This window comes from Lissotriton vulgaris, chromosome 10, assembly GCF_964263255.1.
Source record: "Lissotriton vulgaris chromosome 10, aLisVul1.2, whole genome shotgun sequence".
Classification (NCBI taxonomy): domain Eukaryota; kingdom Metazoa; phylum Chordata; class Amphibia; order Caudata; family Salamandridae; genus Lissotriton; species Lissotriton vulgaris.
The window spans coordinates 130,449,975-130,467,724 of NC_141698.1; the positions used below are offsets into that span (position 1 = coordinate 130,449,975).

Here is a 17,750-nt window from a genome sequence, read left to right on the forward strand (position 1 = left end):
GTGAATTGGCACCCCAGAACACAACACTCTTAACCCTCTTATGAAAATCTGTAACAGGACACACCCTTTCGCTCTCTCACTCGTTCTTGTCCACAATGAGATAATCAGGAGATACAAAGAAAGTTTAGAATATTTATTCAAACTACCGTGCTCTGAAATACAGTATACGTGCCACAATTAGAAAATAGATGCATAATAAAAAAGACTGTTAGCATGATTATTAGTCCCTATACCATGGCAAGTGCTGTCATTTTATAGAATAGAACAGAGTGGCATAAACCCCCTTCCCTGCTACTAAAGCAAAATGATTATATGAAAGATCTCTTTGATTACCGGCAGACCTCCATACCTTAGCATACACAGATGGATGCTCTATTTCTCGGCGGACGCAGTGCTCTTGTGTCAGAACTGTCGTTCCATGTATGTCTGTGACTGATGTACTCATCTATATGATAAGACGTGTGCACATAAACAACAACTACATTCTTGTTTTATGTCTCGTTGCTAGTACTTGCCCAGAAAGAATAACAAGACACATTGTTGTTTGACCTTGTCTATGGGGTTCAGACTAAATCCCAGGAAAAGAACAGAATGAAAAAAAATATATGCAAGTTCCATGTGACTGTACAATGTGGCACAAAGCCAAAATGTGTTTATATAGTAACATGTGCAATTGAATACGAGGCCTACAACATGCACAGTTAGGCTAACACAGGGAAAACAGCACTGGGCCCTGCAGGAAACACACAACAACATTACAGTTCAGGGAAGGGCATTGTCTGAAGTTAAGTAACTTCAGTTAAGGTAATATTGACAGGTGGAACAAGCTTTGTCCAACCTTCTGCGGAGAAGAAGGTGAGCTTAGAGGGGTCGATAGTAGAAGTGACGGTAATTTTGAAAGGTAAAGAAGGACATTCTGACTTTAATTTAGCTCTAGTTTGCTTGTCTAGAGGTAAGTGTAGGTAAGAGATAATGTATTCTCCAACGTTTTCAGTCGGGAACTACTCATTGAAACTGGAATGATTAATCAAATTAGGATCAAACATCGAAACCCCATCAGAGTCCAACACAATTTTGAGTGCAAAACGATTGTGAGAGAGAGAAGACAACTTGGCTTTCTTGGGGGGCAGCAACTCCATCTTTATCATTGCCTAAATCCAGATCATCACCATATCATCATCGTATGAGGAATATGTGCAATTAAAATAGGAGACAATTTAATATTGCTGTGTTTAGACTTTGCCCTACACTTTACAGACAGCAAAGTGTTATTCCCCTCCTTGGAAGGAGGCTTTGGAGGAACTGTGCCTTCTGCCTTGCATGAGGAAATCTCATCAATCAGTAGCGCAACATTAGATTTAGATATAGCTTTAATATTAGCTGCTATAGGAAAACCGGTAGCCTTGTGCTTTCTACTTCCACCCGCAATATCGGCCAAAATTGTCTTAGGCAAAAGGTTTCTCATAGAATTTTCAATATTCTCTGTTACTTTGTCCATGGAGGCTGCGACAGCCTGCTCTACTGATGCTTGAATAAAATCATTCAGATTGTCTTTAAGAGAATTCTTCCCATCATCTTATTCATACAGTAAAGGAGAGCTACCTATCTTCATTAATGTATTATTTGCAGAAAAAGGCAAGCAAGGAGTTAAAACTGAGGGAAGGAAAAGACAAAGAACTCCTTCAGGGTGTGTCAACACTGAAGGGAAAGAAACCAGAGGAGATAGAGGAAGGCCAAGGGGCGGGAGCTCAGGCTGGGCCTCTGTGAGGGGCAAACGTCTGAGTCGGAGAACATCAACAGGAGTGAAGCTTGGAGGCAAGGGCTCGTAAAAGAAGGCCAAAAAACTGCGGAGCCAGAAAGAAGCCTGAGGAGAATAATGCACGTTTTTGGACTGCAACAAAATGGCGACCGTGGTCCAAGATATGCTAGAGCGTGAGGAACAGAGCACGAGAAAAGGAGCACTCGGGAGCAATGCGACAACGTGCCAATAGGGGAATTAGAAAAACCAGTATGAAATTTGCAATATATGCCCAAATACAATAAAATAAGCAATATGATAACCATATGACAACAAATGTGAAAGGTAAAAGTATAATACTTATCTTGAATGAGAGCAGCAAGGAAAGAGGACTGTTCGCAGTCAAGCTAAGTATTATACATGATACTGTAATACTATTGGCCACTGTCGCACTGGTTGTACTGTGGGTTAGGTTCCCATTGGCTGGTTGTCCCCAGGTTTCATGGGATTCATGTTTTTTTAAGTAGTTCTTGACTGCTGCTGTAGTAATTAAGCAATATCAGAGAGGCATAATAGGAGCCTCCAGTCTTGCAATAAAATTAGCAGAGCACATTGAGTACTGTTTTCCTGCCAAACCCAATCAGTTCAGGCCCAGGACTGTTTTGGTGGCTTTTGGTGACTGTTGAATAAAGAAAAAGATACTGACTTTTGCTATAAAACAGAAAGAGTGTAAAATGTACTCATGGGGATGCTAAAAGGAAGAGAACTTGCATTTAAAATGCTGGAACGTAAGCTACGCTGCTTCATCAGAAAAACTGAAAGTACTTGTATCAGACCTGACATTCTTGATGTGTGTTCCCCCAGACTTTGTGATGTCACTCCAATATTTTTGTTGCAATCGCGTTTGTTGGTTTCTCGACTATGCACTTTGCTGCTGCTAACCAGTGGTAAAGTGGTTGTCCTATTTCCATCAAACATGGTAATATTGGTGCACACCCAATCAGCTAAAGTAATTTACTCATGTTTCCCTAGTAAGTGGAACTAAAGTACCCAGGGACTGTACATTAAATGCTACTAGTGGGCTGCAGCACTCATTGTGCCACCCATGAAAGCAACACTGTAAAATTAGTCTCTGGCCTGCAATTGCAGCCTGTGGTGCATTTTTAAATTGCAATTTCGACCTGGCAAATAAACCTCTTGCTAAGCCTAAATCTTCCTTTTTTGATACCTACAAGTCCCCCCTAATGTAGGCCCTAAATGCTCATAGGTCAGGGGGCATGGTATTTAAAAGATGTTACATGTATTTTTTAGGTTTGGCATGTCTTGGTAGTGAAAACACTCTAAAGTGGTTTTTCGCTGTGGCAAGGCTAACCTCCCATGGATTAACACTCGTTCACCCTATTACATTTAATTAGTGATACATTCAGTTTGGGAGCAGCTAGAGAAATACTTTTCCCGCTCATTTTAATGTAATTTAAAATCCTTTTTAATGGTAAAGTTGGGTTTTAAACTATTTTTGGGGAAATTCACTTTAAAAGGTTGCTATTTTCCTACCTAAAGGTTCTGGGGCCTTTCTGTGAGTGGCCCGCTACCCATGGCCTTTTTTATGACTCCTCGATTGGGAAATGTGTATTGAAGCCAGACAGTTGGCAAATGGCCTGGGTGTAGAGTGAGTGGGTCTTCCTAACAGGATGGCTTTGGAGGAGTTGTGCTCTGCCCTGATTAGACCTCAAATGAACCTGCCTATAGAAAGGACAGCAGGCCTGACTCTGCCTTTTGTTTCCCTAGCCAGGCAGAAGTGACACCCAGGGAGGAGGAGAGAACTGACCCGAACTAGTTTTGGGGGTAGACAAAGGATTGTCCCCCACCCACAGGCTGGCACTGGGTATAAAAGTGGCACCCTCAGAATCTGAAATCAGAACACTCCTGGATCTGAGAAGATTCAGATGAACAAATTCATGCTGTCCGACGACTTGACCTGCTTACTGTAAACCCAATGACCCCAAACGTATCTCCAAGGATTAGTTGGCTGATCTCATGTTAAAGCTACAGGGACACACCAAGCTACAAGAGGTTTTTTACAGCATCTGCCCAGTTGATAAAGACTGAACCCTGCTGTGGGCTCTACCTGCCACAATGTGAGTCTTTAATTGCTTTCTCTAAGGGCCTAGGGGGCTTTAAGAGTATACTCCTGTGGTGTATTGAGACTTAAAGGATTAAAGTCAAAAGGTAAAATCTTTGACCAGGACAAACCTGGGTGATGCATCTGACTTGCACTCCCTCATGGTCAGAGTTAAATTTCCTCTGTGTCCTTTTCTACCATTGCCATTGACTATTATTCGCACTTTGAATTTCTTGCCGTTATTTTTACTGAAAACATTAAGTATAAATAGCCCCACTTCCTATTTTTTAGAAATCGCTATTTGAGAATTGCAATTTGGGATGTATGTAGAAAATAGCAATTTTTTTGCGATTTCTTAATATTCCTAAATTGCGAATTGCAAATTGCAAAATCGCAATTAAGGAATAATTTCCCATTCATTTCTATGGACCAGGAGGCCCATAGGAATTATTGGGAAGTTATTCTCAATTTGCGATTCGCAATTTGAGAATCGCAAATTGAGAATAATTTCAAGAGTGCAAGGGTGTCTTGAGGACACCCTGCTGCACCCCTGAATTTTACATGTGTGCGCATATGCCGCAGATACATGCCCTAAGGGCATGTTTGAGTGCCACATGGCACCTTCATAAATGCCAAAAAGTGAATTTGTGAAAGAAATCGCAAATTAACACCAACTTGAAGTTGGTGGTAATTTGCGATTTCTTAAGGTGAATTCGCTAAACTTAAATGTTTCTTACATAGCATTTAAGAAATCGCTTTTTGCGATTCCTTCAATGCTTGCGCAAAGTTAAGGAATCGAAATTTTGCAATTCCTTCATTTTGCAATGCTATTTCCTTTATAAATCCTGTTGTCCTGATTTTTAGTTGCAAACGCTGGTTTTTTTGCGAATCACAGCGTTTGCGACTAAAAATCCAGTAGATACATCGGCCCCTTAAACACTTAGAAGCATGCAGACGAAAGCCTACAAAAGTGTGGTTTACAAGAAAGAAAGATCAAATAAAAAATAATCTCAAAAGTTCTTGCCATTATCCCCCTCCCCCGATATTTCTGGCATACCAAGGGGTGAAGGCGTCAGACAATGAGGCCACCAAATATGAGACAAGTTAGAAATTTTACCAGCAAAGATAATTACCTCTGTCTGATCAGTGTTGTATAGGGAGTAGATTAATATTCATCCAGTCCGCAATACGGGCAGTTTTGGACCCTGGGTACCTGCCTCCCATAATCAAGGATTAAGAAATCAATCAGATAAATCCAGATGAACTAATTTAGCTGAGCCTTCTGTCCTAGGATAGATATGGAGATGATCTAAAGAGGTATTGAAGACTCATTCTGTTCTGTCCAGTTGGCAGAAATGTGCCTCAGTAAAATCTAACATCTGGAAGAATTCTATAAAAAAATATCATGTTCATATTAGCTCCTGTTTCTGACATTTTAGAGTTTCCAAAAGCTAAATCGGCCTAGCATTGACTAAATTGGATGTACCAGCATTATTTTTTAAAGAAAGACGAAATCATTACTTTTTCTATTTGTCAGACATGCTAGCAGAAGCTATGGAGCTGTTACCAATTTGAGTAGCTGCATTTCCTAATTATGCACAGGTTCATTTAATAATTTTCATATTGCAAGGATCCAGGTGACAGATGGATCATAGGTATCAAATTTTGCTCAGAAAACACTCCTCAGATACCGGCTGAAAGCAGGAAAGAGGGTTCATTAAAGGAGGAACTCCTGCAGTGGTTCAAACATTATGATTGACATTATCACTGTTGAAGGAAGCTCTAATGTTACCACTTTTTCAGAAGAAATGATGCCCTTTTTCTCCACAAAAGGACACTGAGCCTGGAATAGCCGCCGTAATCTGTGCTAGATAGTTCTTTAATTATTTTTAAAGCTTTGTTTGGGGTATTAAATGCTCAGTTAATTGGGTTTTAACCCGTTCAGTGCTGCGAACGTCCAACGGTCGTCGCGTGCACTACCTCGCTAGTGCTGCGCCCGACCGTTGGACGTCCGGATCCCGTTAGCGCAATCGAACGTCTGCACTGGGGCGGAATTTGCGGCGCGCTTAACGGGTTAATAGTAAGCACATTGGTATTTGCAGATGACGAAGGAAAGGTAAATGCAGGTGGGTAAGTATGAATTTACTATTTCTAACTTCACATATACGTACCTTGAAGATATATGTACGGCGTGGGCACATATATTTGGAGCTAGGTATAGAAAATCTAGACTTACTTACTGGTCAATATTTTGTGCTTGATATTTAGTGCCCTCAATATTCTGATTTCGATATTTAGAATGCACGCGATACATGAAATGCCAACAAACAGACGTGTTGGCAACATTGTAACTAAAAAAAAATACATTAATATTTTTTAAAGCAAAGCTACTGCTTTGTTTATAAATAATGTAATATAATTGTTTTAGTCAAGTTTTGCTTTGCTTCACCTTAGCATGTGCACTTTTGTCTTCATATGCTATGCTTGTGTTCGTGCTATGCACATCCTTGGAACGCTCTTACTCAGGGATTCTTGGTCTATCAGCATTGATCTGAAAGTGGCTCTTTAAACTAACTAGCTTAACTATGAATCTTTTGGCACTACATCACGGGGATCAGAAAACCATTAAAATAAATGGGGTGTGAGTGTCTGTGATGGATTGGCCGCGAACGGGCTGTTGGCCCTGTAGTTAGTCTACGCTGTGTACAGTCGAAGGCAATGCCTGTCTTGAAGGGGCTGCCTGTAGCCAACCCACGCCACCCACAGCCACTGGCTCTGCACATTGGGGATGTGCATAGTTATGTATGGCAATAAAATATTACTTTACGTTAAACAAATCCTAGATATTCATTGAAAAAAACAAAGGGTAATACCGTATGGTAATAATATCTAACTTTACATTTTAAAAAAAAGTAGAAATTCGCTGAAAAAACAAAAGTTAAAGTCACGTTATAGTTAGGTAAAGATGTCAGTTTTAAAAAATCGGACCTATATATATATGTGTGACCAAGGCCTCTGTGAAGGCCGAAACGTTATGCTGAGGTGCGCCTTCATCACGACTGAATAAACCACTGCTCACCTGCACTTGGGTCTCCTCTCTTCTTCTGCGCCGTTGGTATCCGTGATTGGGCTCCAGGCGAGAGAAAGCTGAGATTGTTTTTATATATATATATATATATATATATATATATATATATATATATATATTAAAGAGTGAGCCCAAACCTTTGAGGCTGGTAATCCCAGGAACCACAGCACCAATCACAACACCCAATACAGCGTTGGAAAGGGCAGTTGCAGTAGAAGGACATAGGCTATGCAGACGCCCACCATATACATTTAAAAGGTAAAAGAACCGTGCCAGCAAAGTAGTACCTTGTGGGCGTGTCTGCATTGTGCTGTGGGCGTGTGCTGGGGGTGTGACAAATGCTGGGGGCATGTGGCACGGTCTGCTCTTCATGCCATGTCTCATATTGTGTGCTAATCCCACCCTGCTCCCTTTAACCTCTTGGCTGCTAATGACAAGGGTAACTCGTCATGGACTTTCCATTGATTTCAATGGAAATTATATGAGATTAATAATACTGCCTTAGCAGTAAAGGGGTTAAATACCCCTGCACCCCATAATCATAACCCACCCTTACTCCTTAAATACCCCAACACCCTTAAACACTAACCCATCTAAACCCTAAAAATACCCCTGTACCCCAAAACCCAAACTTAGCCCTGAACCCTATAAATACCCCTGTACCTCAAAACCCAAACCTAGCCCTGAACCCTAAAAATAACCCTGTACCCCAAAACCCAAACCTACCCCTGAACCCTAAAATACCCCTGTACTCCAAAACCCAAACCTAGCCCTGAAACCTAAAAATACCCCTGTACCCCAAAACCCAAACCTAGCCCTGAAGGGAAAAGTTGCGAGGAAGGAATTGGGAAATTGTCCTGGTGGTGTTGTGACTGTCTGTCATGAACATTTTATGCATTTAGTTGTTCCTACAGTCGTTACAGTGACCATACAGGAAGAAACTTTGGAGATTATGTTCCTTCCGCGGTCTCAGCATAGTGATGTCACTGTGGACAAGTGTGTCTCTAAGGCTGCGTCCCCTCCTGTAGGTGATTCTAGGCCTATTCTGTATTGTGTAACCTATGGTGGGATAACTCGTGAGTAAGCATGGGTGTAAAATCCGTTCCGCTCGCGGATTTTGCGGATTTTCGGTAAATTCGCGATCCGCGAACGCTCACGAATTTACCGCAAATTCGCACGCAGCAGATTTTTTTTTCTTGGTGATACAATTTTGTGGCATGCGGCGTAAATTCACAATTGTGAACATGTAGGTGCGGCGGGCAGAAACAATCTCGCACTCGCGAAATTACAAAATTTGCAATTCTGCACAAGAAATCCACTAGCAAGCAGCATATACCTTCTGAAAATGATGATTTTTATCAGAATAACTCCTCAGGTTGACATTTGCCTGCCCTTTTTTGGATTTGAGGCCTTTTGACTTTCTTTGGATCACTTTTGGATTAGAAATCAACTTTCACAAGTAAGTTTGTTTGGGGCATTACATTTGCTGTTCTGCAGAAAAACGAGTTTTGCTAAACTGAAAGCACTCAGCAGGTGCAAAAGTTCAAATTCATCATTAGTAACCATTCCCTGTAGTGCTTCCTGACTGGGGCCCCTCCAGAGTTCAGTTGCTAGTTGCAACAATTGTATGACCCTGCTCTGACCCTCACAGCTGGATCATAGAATAGCTACAAGTAGGCCACAAAAATCCTGGAAAAAAAATTGCACTGCAACAGAAAGCAAATTACAGATAAGGAAGCAGGTGCCAGGCTGGAATTTTAAAACAGTGACACATTAATAAATCAACCCCAAATTCATTCATGTCAGTTGAAGCAGGGCAGGTGTGCTTGCTTTTTCCCCCCATAATCTACAGTGATTATGATGAACCAGAGGGTGGCATTGATGTACCAGAGGGTGGCATGGGTGAAACAGAGGGTGGCAGTGTTGAAACAGAGGGTGCTGTGAACCTGTGATGATAAACCAGACGTAAAAACAACATAGTCGCGACCGTTGCGTGCCGACAAGTACGATCGCAATTGCGAACTGGTACAAAATCCTCGCGAACTGGCAGAAACCCTTGCGAACACTATAAAAGCAAAAAAATCTGCAAATTCGCGAGAATTCGCGGATTTTGCGGATTGCAAGTTCGCAAATACGCAAATTCGCGAACGCCAGATTCGCAAAATTCGCCCATGCTTACTCGTGAGTATGTCCCAGCTCTTGACAAAAATTCTTTAGATGTCTTTGGAATTGTTGTTGTATGTCAGGATAATCCTAGTCCCCTCTTCACTGTCATCACCCTTACTGATGATGGGGTCAAATAGTATCTGGCCTCTAGTGATTTTGCTGACTTTGTTACATTGTGGGTAACCTCTCTCTCTGAATCTCTTAGTTTGTTGCAATATAGGAACATATTATACATGTTACCAGTTATGTATTTTAATATAATGTTTATTTTTTAGTAGTTCGCTTAAAAATTCTGTTTTCTTAAAAAGAGCAAAAAAGAGCGCACTGACTGTAATTAGAATGTTTGGTTTTTGACAGATTTGACAGGTTTTTGGTTTTCACAGATAAAGTGTTGATAAATGGACCATGGCATTATGGAACTCTGTGACTACAGTGTGCATGCATGATTATGGGTTTACAGCATTTGCCACATAATTTGCATAATCTGCAGATTTTACAAAACTAAATTCTAGCACTTCCTAAAATGTACTGCATAATATGAGTTTTTATACCACTGCATTTTTTTGCCACCATATATATTGGGACCATGGAACTCTTTCTGCACTGGAGAGCGGCACTTAAGAGCAAATACCAGCACAAAGCCGGTGGGCCCCACCTTGACACCATAACCTCCTACCACTGTCTCAATCGAGTTAAAAAATTGCTAAAGCCAGCCCCTGGCTGGAAGCAGACCTACATGGTCCCAGTCATAGTTCTCTCTCACCTGCGCACATGAGCAGGTGCACACATTCTGGTTTCTGTCAATGCATTCAGCCACTAGCAGCAGAAAGCCATTCTTAATTGCTTGCTTCCTGCTAGTCAGTTCTGCAGCCGGTACTTCCCTCTTCTTGCATGTGACCTTCTCCTAGAGAATGGGCCTAGTACTTGTGTCCTTCCACGGCCTGAACATTTGGTACCTATTTTTCTACTTTTTGTTGAGCCAATCAGACAGCATCTATGCTAGCTGGCTCTGTCATCTGCTCCATCCGGATGTCTGTTTCTGTTGGCTTTTTCCCCCTCCCTCCCATTACTGTGCTCCCACTCTTGTTTAAGTAGCTTTCACCACTGTTTGCAACTGCATCTTGGCCACATCCTTACTGTGTTTTTGTGAAAGATCTTTTCATCAAAAATGACAAACAGGTGGCATTACAACATACAGGTAGAACGGACCTCGTGCAATCAATACAGTCTAGTGAAAATGCAGCTTCTCACTTCAGGAAGTCCTAAATTCTCCCTCCCCACATGTGATATATACCGGCTTTAATACCCAGGGCCAGAAGTGAAGTAGTGTGGCTCACTGGTTAGAGGCGGCAGACCCGAGAGCAGAGGACGGCCCGGGACCAGGGTTCGATTCCCGGCGCGGCAGGTTTCTGGACCAGGGTCAGCGGACTCGATAATTCTCTCGCCTCGGTGCCCACTCTGATCAGCGATCACACTCTGCAACTCTGGGCATTAGCTTGCCTCATCTTCACTAACGGCCCCACCAGACCGCCGGGGATGCCTGGTCTCACCCTGGAGATACCCATTAAGGGACCATCTCTCAGGGAAGCCAGGAAGGGTTTCGCAGCGGTCGAAGCGCCTTAGGACCCTACGGGTAAGTAGTGCGCTATATAAATGCCTATACATTTACATTTACATACATGTAGGTAATCCAGATTTATCGATTCTAAAATTGCGAATTTTACCGATTCTGTATTTTAGAATCGATAAATGGGATGTAGGTATTCATTCGGTATTTTTTACCAAATCGGTAAGATTCAGTATTTCTCATTCATCCCTATGGGCCTCCAGGCCCATAGGAATGAATAGGAATTACCGAATCAGTAAATACTGATTCAGTAAAATGGGGAACACATTCAAGGGAGGCAGGGTGTCACTTTGACACCCTGTTGCACCCCTGAATACTGCATGGGTGCACATGTGGCACACATACATGCCCTAAGGGCATGTATGTCTGCCACATGGCACTGTTTTAATTTACAAAAAATTGCTTTTTGTAGGGTTTTCGATATTTACCACCAACTACAAGTTGCAATCGCAATTACCACCAAGTAGGAGCAGGTGGTAACCAGGTGCAACCTATTTAAGGAGTACCAGAATGCAACAGACTTTTTTCCACAATGGCGGGGCTTTACTTGATAGCCAGGAGGATGCGACTCAGAGCTGCTGCACAGAGCAGGAGACGCCAGGAGAGGATATTCCGTGCGCGCTTTACCACCTACCAGCGCACTGAGGAGGACATCTACAACCACTAGAGACTGGATGAAGACAGTATTCATGATTTAATTGAAGAACTCAGACCCTTCTTTGAACACCCCACATGCAGGACACATGCTATCCCCACTCACATCCAGGTCCTGTGTTCACTACACCTGTTGACCTCAGGTCGTTTTCAGGGGGTGATAGCCACAGCAGGAGGGGTGTCACAAAGTGCACTTTTGTGCTTTTTCCATGTCTTCCTTGATGCCATGGTACAGAGAATAAAACACCACATTTACTTCCCAAGCACCCCACATGCACTAGACCAGACCAAGCAGGACTTTTACCAAATTGCCCAATTCCCCCACGTGCTAGGATGCATAGATGGGACACATGTTGCAATCTCCCCCCCCTAAACCAATGAGTACGTGTTCAGGAACCGCAAATGCTACCATTCACTAAACATACAGGTGGTGTGTGATGCCAAACACATCATCACTGACATAGTAGCAAAATATCCAGGCAGCACACATGACGCTTTCATCTTCCGTCACAGTGGGATATACCGTAGACTCTCCAAAGGGGAGTTTGGCGAGGGATATCTAGTAGGTAAATGCATTTAAACATATGGCACATTTGTACTTACTACCATGTGCAGTTCAGTGACTAACCATTAACATTTCAACCCACAGGTGACAGTGCATATGCAGTCCGGGATTTCATTTTGACGCACTACCTGAATCCTGCCAATGCTGGGGAGCGGCGATACAACAGAGCACACATAGCAACCAGAGGCACCATTGAACGCAGATTCGGGATACTTCAGAGCAGATTCCGCTGCCTCCATAAAAGTGCAGGTGCACTACAATACAGCCCAAAACATGTTGCAAGATAGTGGTAGCATGTGCCAGGCTGCCCAACATCGCCACCAGGAAAGGCACACCAGTGGAGCTGAGTCAATCAGAATCCTCTGACGAGGAGGGGCCTGGACCAGGACGTATGGCAGCTGGTTAGCGGGTGCAGCAGTTGGGCGCCAGAGGCGTGATGAGATCACGCGCAACTATTTCTAGGTAAGAAAAAATTACACAATGCCATATCTTATGTGTGTGACTGTGTTTTTATTCCTTAAATGCAGGAGAAATAATGCCACACATCCTTAATGCCAATTAGTCACACTCCATTTGTCATGCACATGTTTTCCTCACAGTGCAATATAGAATACAGGAGTGAGTGTAAAGTCAAGTCTGTAGCTCCCCTCTCCCAGTGGTATCAGACTAAACACCTCATATGCGGCGCAGCCTAGCTGAGGCCCCTGTTGGTTGTTGCACAGCGTTATCCTCATTGGACATTGTAGGCCTACTGTTTCTGCCACTACGGCGCCTCTCCATGATGGGTGGTGGGGTGTTGCTGCTCCGCCCTGTTCGTGCGTCCTCTTCACTGGGAGTAAGTACTCCAGGCCCTGTAGTACGAACTGCCTGCAGCTCGTCTACAGCAGATGTTGCCTGCACAAGTGCACTAGCTATATCCTGGCTACCATGTGCCAAATCCCGCTGCATGTGTACGCTGCGCCTGGACAGGATGTTTGTGGCAGAGGCCAGGTGGTTAATGGCTGTATATCGATCCAGGCGCTGCAGCTCTCGGCGCCTAGCAGCACAGTCTGTGCGTAGTTCTTCACAAAGCGCCTGCATGGCACCCCTCAGTTCACCCGTTATTCCCCTGAAGCCTGCCCTCACCTCTCTTTGTAATGATTTAATGTTTTTTGCTTGCAGACGCTGTGCCTGCAACATATTCCGTTCCATGCCGGCAAACACTGAACCCTCACCCCGATCTTCATTATTGCTGGTTGTGCGACGTCTGCGCCTGGCTGTGGCTTGTGGGACTTGGTGGTCTCGTGCATGTACTTCTTGCTGTGGCCGTGTGGTTTCGGAGGACACATTTTCATCGCTGTCCTCTGCCTCGCCCTCCATTGATGGTAGTGGTCTGACTATGTGTCTCCTTTGTTTCTTTTGAGTGATGACAGGGCTGTCCTCCCCATCTGTGTGCTCCTCATGCCCTGCGTCTCCTAAGTTTGGATGATCAATCAATGATCCACTTCCTGTAGGCTGTGTTATAGATGGTGCTGTGGACAGAATAGCACACATTTATTAACTGTACTCACTTGCACTTTGAAAATAATAAATTTCACCGTTTGGGATTACATTTCTTAATTATTTCCCTTTCCTGACCTGCACATGCTATTTGGGACTGGCTGGCTGAAAATGCACAACTTTGAATTTCATGTGACCACATCTCCCATAATTCATTGCTGTGTCTGCCTGTGTACCTGTTCTGGACTACAAAACATTTTTCCTGCCCCTAGGTCGCTGCTGGGGGGTGTTTGGGTGATGTTAGGGGTGTGATGGCATGATTCTTACCTGATACAGATGCTGGTTGATTGGAGCTGTCTAGATCAGCCACGCCCATTACGCTTTCTGGTTGCAGGAACCCCTCCACCAGTTCCTCCAGAGGTGTTGAGTCCGACACTGTTGAGGTCCCTCCACCAGTGTGCCTTGACTGCTCCAGCCTGGCAGCTAACTTCTCTTTGGAGCGCTGGCGCAGGTCATACCAGCGTTTTCGTAGTTCATCTACACTCCGGTGTGTCACCCCCACTGCGTTCACTTTCTGCTGTATGTCAGCCCAAATGCGCCTTTTGCGGGTCTCTGGCACCTTCAAAGATTTCTTGCCAAACAGTAGCTCATGATTTGGCACCATTTCCTGTATTAAGGCCTCCAGTTCAGCCTCAGAGAATTTCTGTTTCCTCTTCCTTGCACATTCTCCCTCTTGCTGCTGCTGCTGGGTTTCCTGGCTGGGCATGTCTCCAGTTTCAGCCATGTTGATGGAAAAGCACAGTTCACTCTCCAGCACTCCTTCACTCTGATTCTGACTCAGCAACTCAGGTGCAGCATGGGTAGACAGTCACTTCCTGGTTGTGATGTCATCAAGCTGCACCTGAGTTTCCAAGATGTCTGATTTGCAAAATTAGCAAAATTGTGATTCTTCACGCTAAGAAATCGCAAAATTGCGATTTCTTAAGATTAAGGAATCGCATTTGTGAATCTCGCAATTAAATAGCGATTTTTACCGAATCGCTATTTAATTGTGATTTGTTACATACATACCAATTTGCGATTCTGAATCTGCGATTTGCAAAATATCGCAAATTCAGAATCGCAAATGGATACATTGATACATATGGCCCTTAGTCTTTTTGAAACGTGTAACCTTTGCAAACTAACCCCAACTGTCCCATCCCTCCCCCTCCCATCACTTCACTGGTAGTGGTGGTGGTTTTATAGTTTGTAAGCTGGTCCATCAGAAACTTGCAAGCTGGTAGGAAGATGCTCCTATGCGGCCCGTCTGTTCTCTATTTCTCACAAATATATCTCTTGCATGTAGTGGCATGATCGGACCTGGACTCTAACTATGCTAAAGCTGAAATAAGTGCACGGCTCTTAACGAGGGTGAGCACACAGCTAGAGGGAGACCCTGAGTGAGGAATGAGACCAGAGGGCCCCACTTATATTCAAAGTGTTTATATTCATCTCTAAATATGTCTGCTAGTCTTTAAATGGTGAGTATTCTCCACAGACGTGAGTGCCCAACGACAAGGCAGGCGTGTTTTTCTTTTTCCATGCTGTCGCTATTGCCGTTTTAGCCGCCCGTAGGCAAGCCCACATTATTGCCTTATCTGCTTTCATTTGATGTTCTAAGCCTGGGTCTCAAATGCCCAAAAGTACCCCCTCTATGGATGTCGGAATAGGATATCCCAGTATGTCTTTAATGTGTATTAAGATGTCCTCCCAGAAGGTTCTAATCGTAGGGAAATCCCACCAGTTGTTGTGGAAGTCCCTGAGGAGGCAGCATCCCCACCAGCAGAGATCAGAGGACTCCAAGAATATCTTTTTTAATTTAGTGGGATATAAGTACCAATCAAAGAGGGTTTTATAATGTGCTTCTCTTAAGTCCAGGGAGTGATTGCTCTCAGCGATATCAGACCATAAATATTTCCATTCCTCTTCTGAGATGTCTCTCCAGACCACTTGTTCCCAAAAACCCATATAGCGTGCCTGTGGTGAGTGTAATGTCGAAAGTAAAAGACCGTAGAGGAAGGAGATCGCCCCTTTCATGGTGCCCCCCCTTTGTACAAACTTCACTATCTGAGTTTGTTCTCTAGTGGCTGCTTCCCTGATCTGTGGCTGGGATAATCAGAGTTTCAGCTGAAGGTAATGGAAGTGTCCGCTGGGTGGAACCTTGAAATCCCTTTGGCAATTCTCAAAAGTGAGTACGTCGAATTTATTAAATAAGTCTGAGAGCATCAAGCATCCCCCTGCCCTCCACGCGTTGAAAGGGCCCTCTTGCAGTGCTGGGGGAAGTCTGGATTAAAGTGGATTGGAGTGTAGAGTGAAGGGAAGGATGTCCATCTCCCCTCCCTCGTAACATTGTCTCATACCTTGAGGGTGGTTCGTGTTGGGGTACTGATGTATGCGTTAGCTGGTCTATCTTTCTTATGTTTCCAAATCACATCCTATATTGATCTTCCCACTATCGCCCTGTCCATGTTAAGCCAATGTATGTCAGACTCCCTCATGGACCATTCCACAACTATCCTCAATTGGGCTGCCTTGTAGTATAGGCCAAAGTCTGGTAATGCAACCCCCCTTTTCTCTATTTGTGTGTCATAGAGTATGTACAGGAGGCGTGCTCTCCCATTCGGCCATATAAACTTAGTGATGAGAGAGCGGATTTTGGGAAGGAGATCTCAGTCCAGGTCGATTGGGCATGCTTGGAACAAATAGAGCAGCAACACTCTAATTTTTTTTGGCCTTTATTCGTCCGAGCCAAGAAATGTACAGAGGTTTCCAACGCCTGAGGTCTGGAGATTAAGTGGAGATAGTTGAGTTTGCCTTATAGAGGTCCTCTATCCGTTGGTGAGCTAAATTCCCAAATATTGGGGTCTGCCCCCAGAGCAGCTGTGCCTCTACACCTGCGACCGTAAAATGTAAAATGGAGGACTTTGACAGATTGACTTTAAAGCCGGCTACCTGTTCGAAGTTTCGCCTGTAGCGCCTGTAATGAGGGTCCAGATCTGAGAGTGCCAGAATGATATTGTTCATGAATAATGTTCCACTCCACCAAATTGTATTCCCCCTAATCTCCGTGGTGGCCGGTGCACAGTGTAAATATTGATTCCTAATTGTCGACCTACACAAATATCGAGTTGGAAATATCGAAGGTACAGAATTTCGATGTCAAGAATATCGGACAGAAAATCGACCCTAAGGTAAGTAATATCGAATTTATTTATATCAATGTAAGTAATATCGAAGTTAGTAATATCAATAGCATATATATCGATGTAACTAATTTGAATGTTACTAATATCGATATTTGTATTATTTTTATACATTTTATTATGTTTGTGTAAAATGTTTTTGTTAAGTATTTTTATTTTTTTTAATTATAAGTGTACTATTTTTATATATTAATAATGTTATTTTTAAGTAAATTTGATGTTTTAGTACCGGAGCGGATTGTGGGTTTATAGGGGAATAGGGTGGGAAGTAATTTAAATATACTAAATTAATTATTAATTTTTAAGAATTATAAATTAATTTTAATTAATTTTTATTTGTTTTTCTGTAGCGGATTGTGGGTTTATAGGGGAATTGGGTTGGAAGTAATTTAATTGCAATTAATTAATGATTTATACATTTATTTGTTATGAATAATTATTTTATTTATAATTAATTATTAATTGGCAATCAATTATTTTAATTAATAATTTCTTTTTTTAATTGGTAATTCATGTTTTTAATTGTTAACTAATTTTTTTAATTGGTAATTCATGTTTGTAATTGGGAAATAATTTTTTAAATTGGTAATTAATTTGTTAATTGGTAAATAATTTTGTTAATTGGCAATTATTCTTTTTAATTGATAATTATTTCTTATTAATTGGAAAATATTTGTAATAATTGGTAATCAATGTTTTATAAAAAGTATTATTTGGTATAAAATAATTTTATTGTTTAATAATTTTTAATTGTGCATTAATTTTAAATAATATTTTTTGTCATGAAAAATATTGTATTGTTTAATATTGTTTAATTGAGTAATATTTATTAATTAATATTTATTGGTATTTACTGTTAATTTATTGTTAATTATTTATTCAAACGTAATTCTTTTAATAATTACTAATTGTTTGTAAATGATGCAGATTTATTAAAAAATGTAATTATATATTATTTTAAATATAAAAATTATTTATAAGTATGTTATATTTAAATTCTACGCTATCCAACGCTTTCCCTACTGTTGCACCCTCTGGAGTTGGAATTGTAATTTTTACCCCTACG

At 42.2% G+C, this 17,750-nt stretch overlaps 1 protein-coding gene across 1 annotated transcript in view; it reads right to left on the bottom strand.

Annotated features, from left to right (window-relative positions):
* Window positions 1-14,223, bottom strand: part of LOC147684827 (uncharacterized) — a 96,023-nt gene extending 81,800 nt beyond the window's left edge. Inside the window, exons 1-2 of the mRNA XM_086939733.1 lie at window positions 13,767-14,223; window positions 12,713-13,471 (exon numbers count right to left, since the gene is read on the bottom strand). Of these exons, the coding sequence (XP_086795859.1) occupies window positions 12,713-13,471; window positions 13,767-14,223 (1,216 nt within the window). The remainder of the gene's footprint in view (window positions 1-12,712; window positions 13,472-13,766) is intronic.
* Window positions 14,224-17,750: the final 3,527 nt, after the last annotated feature.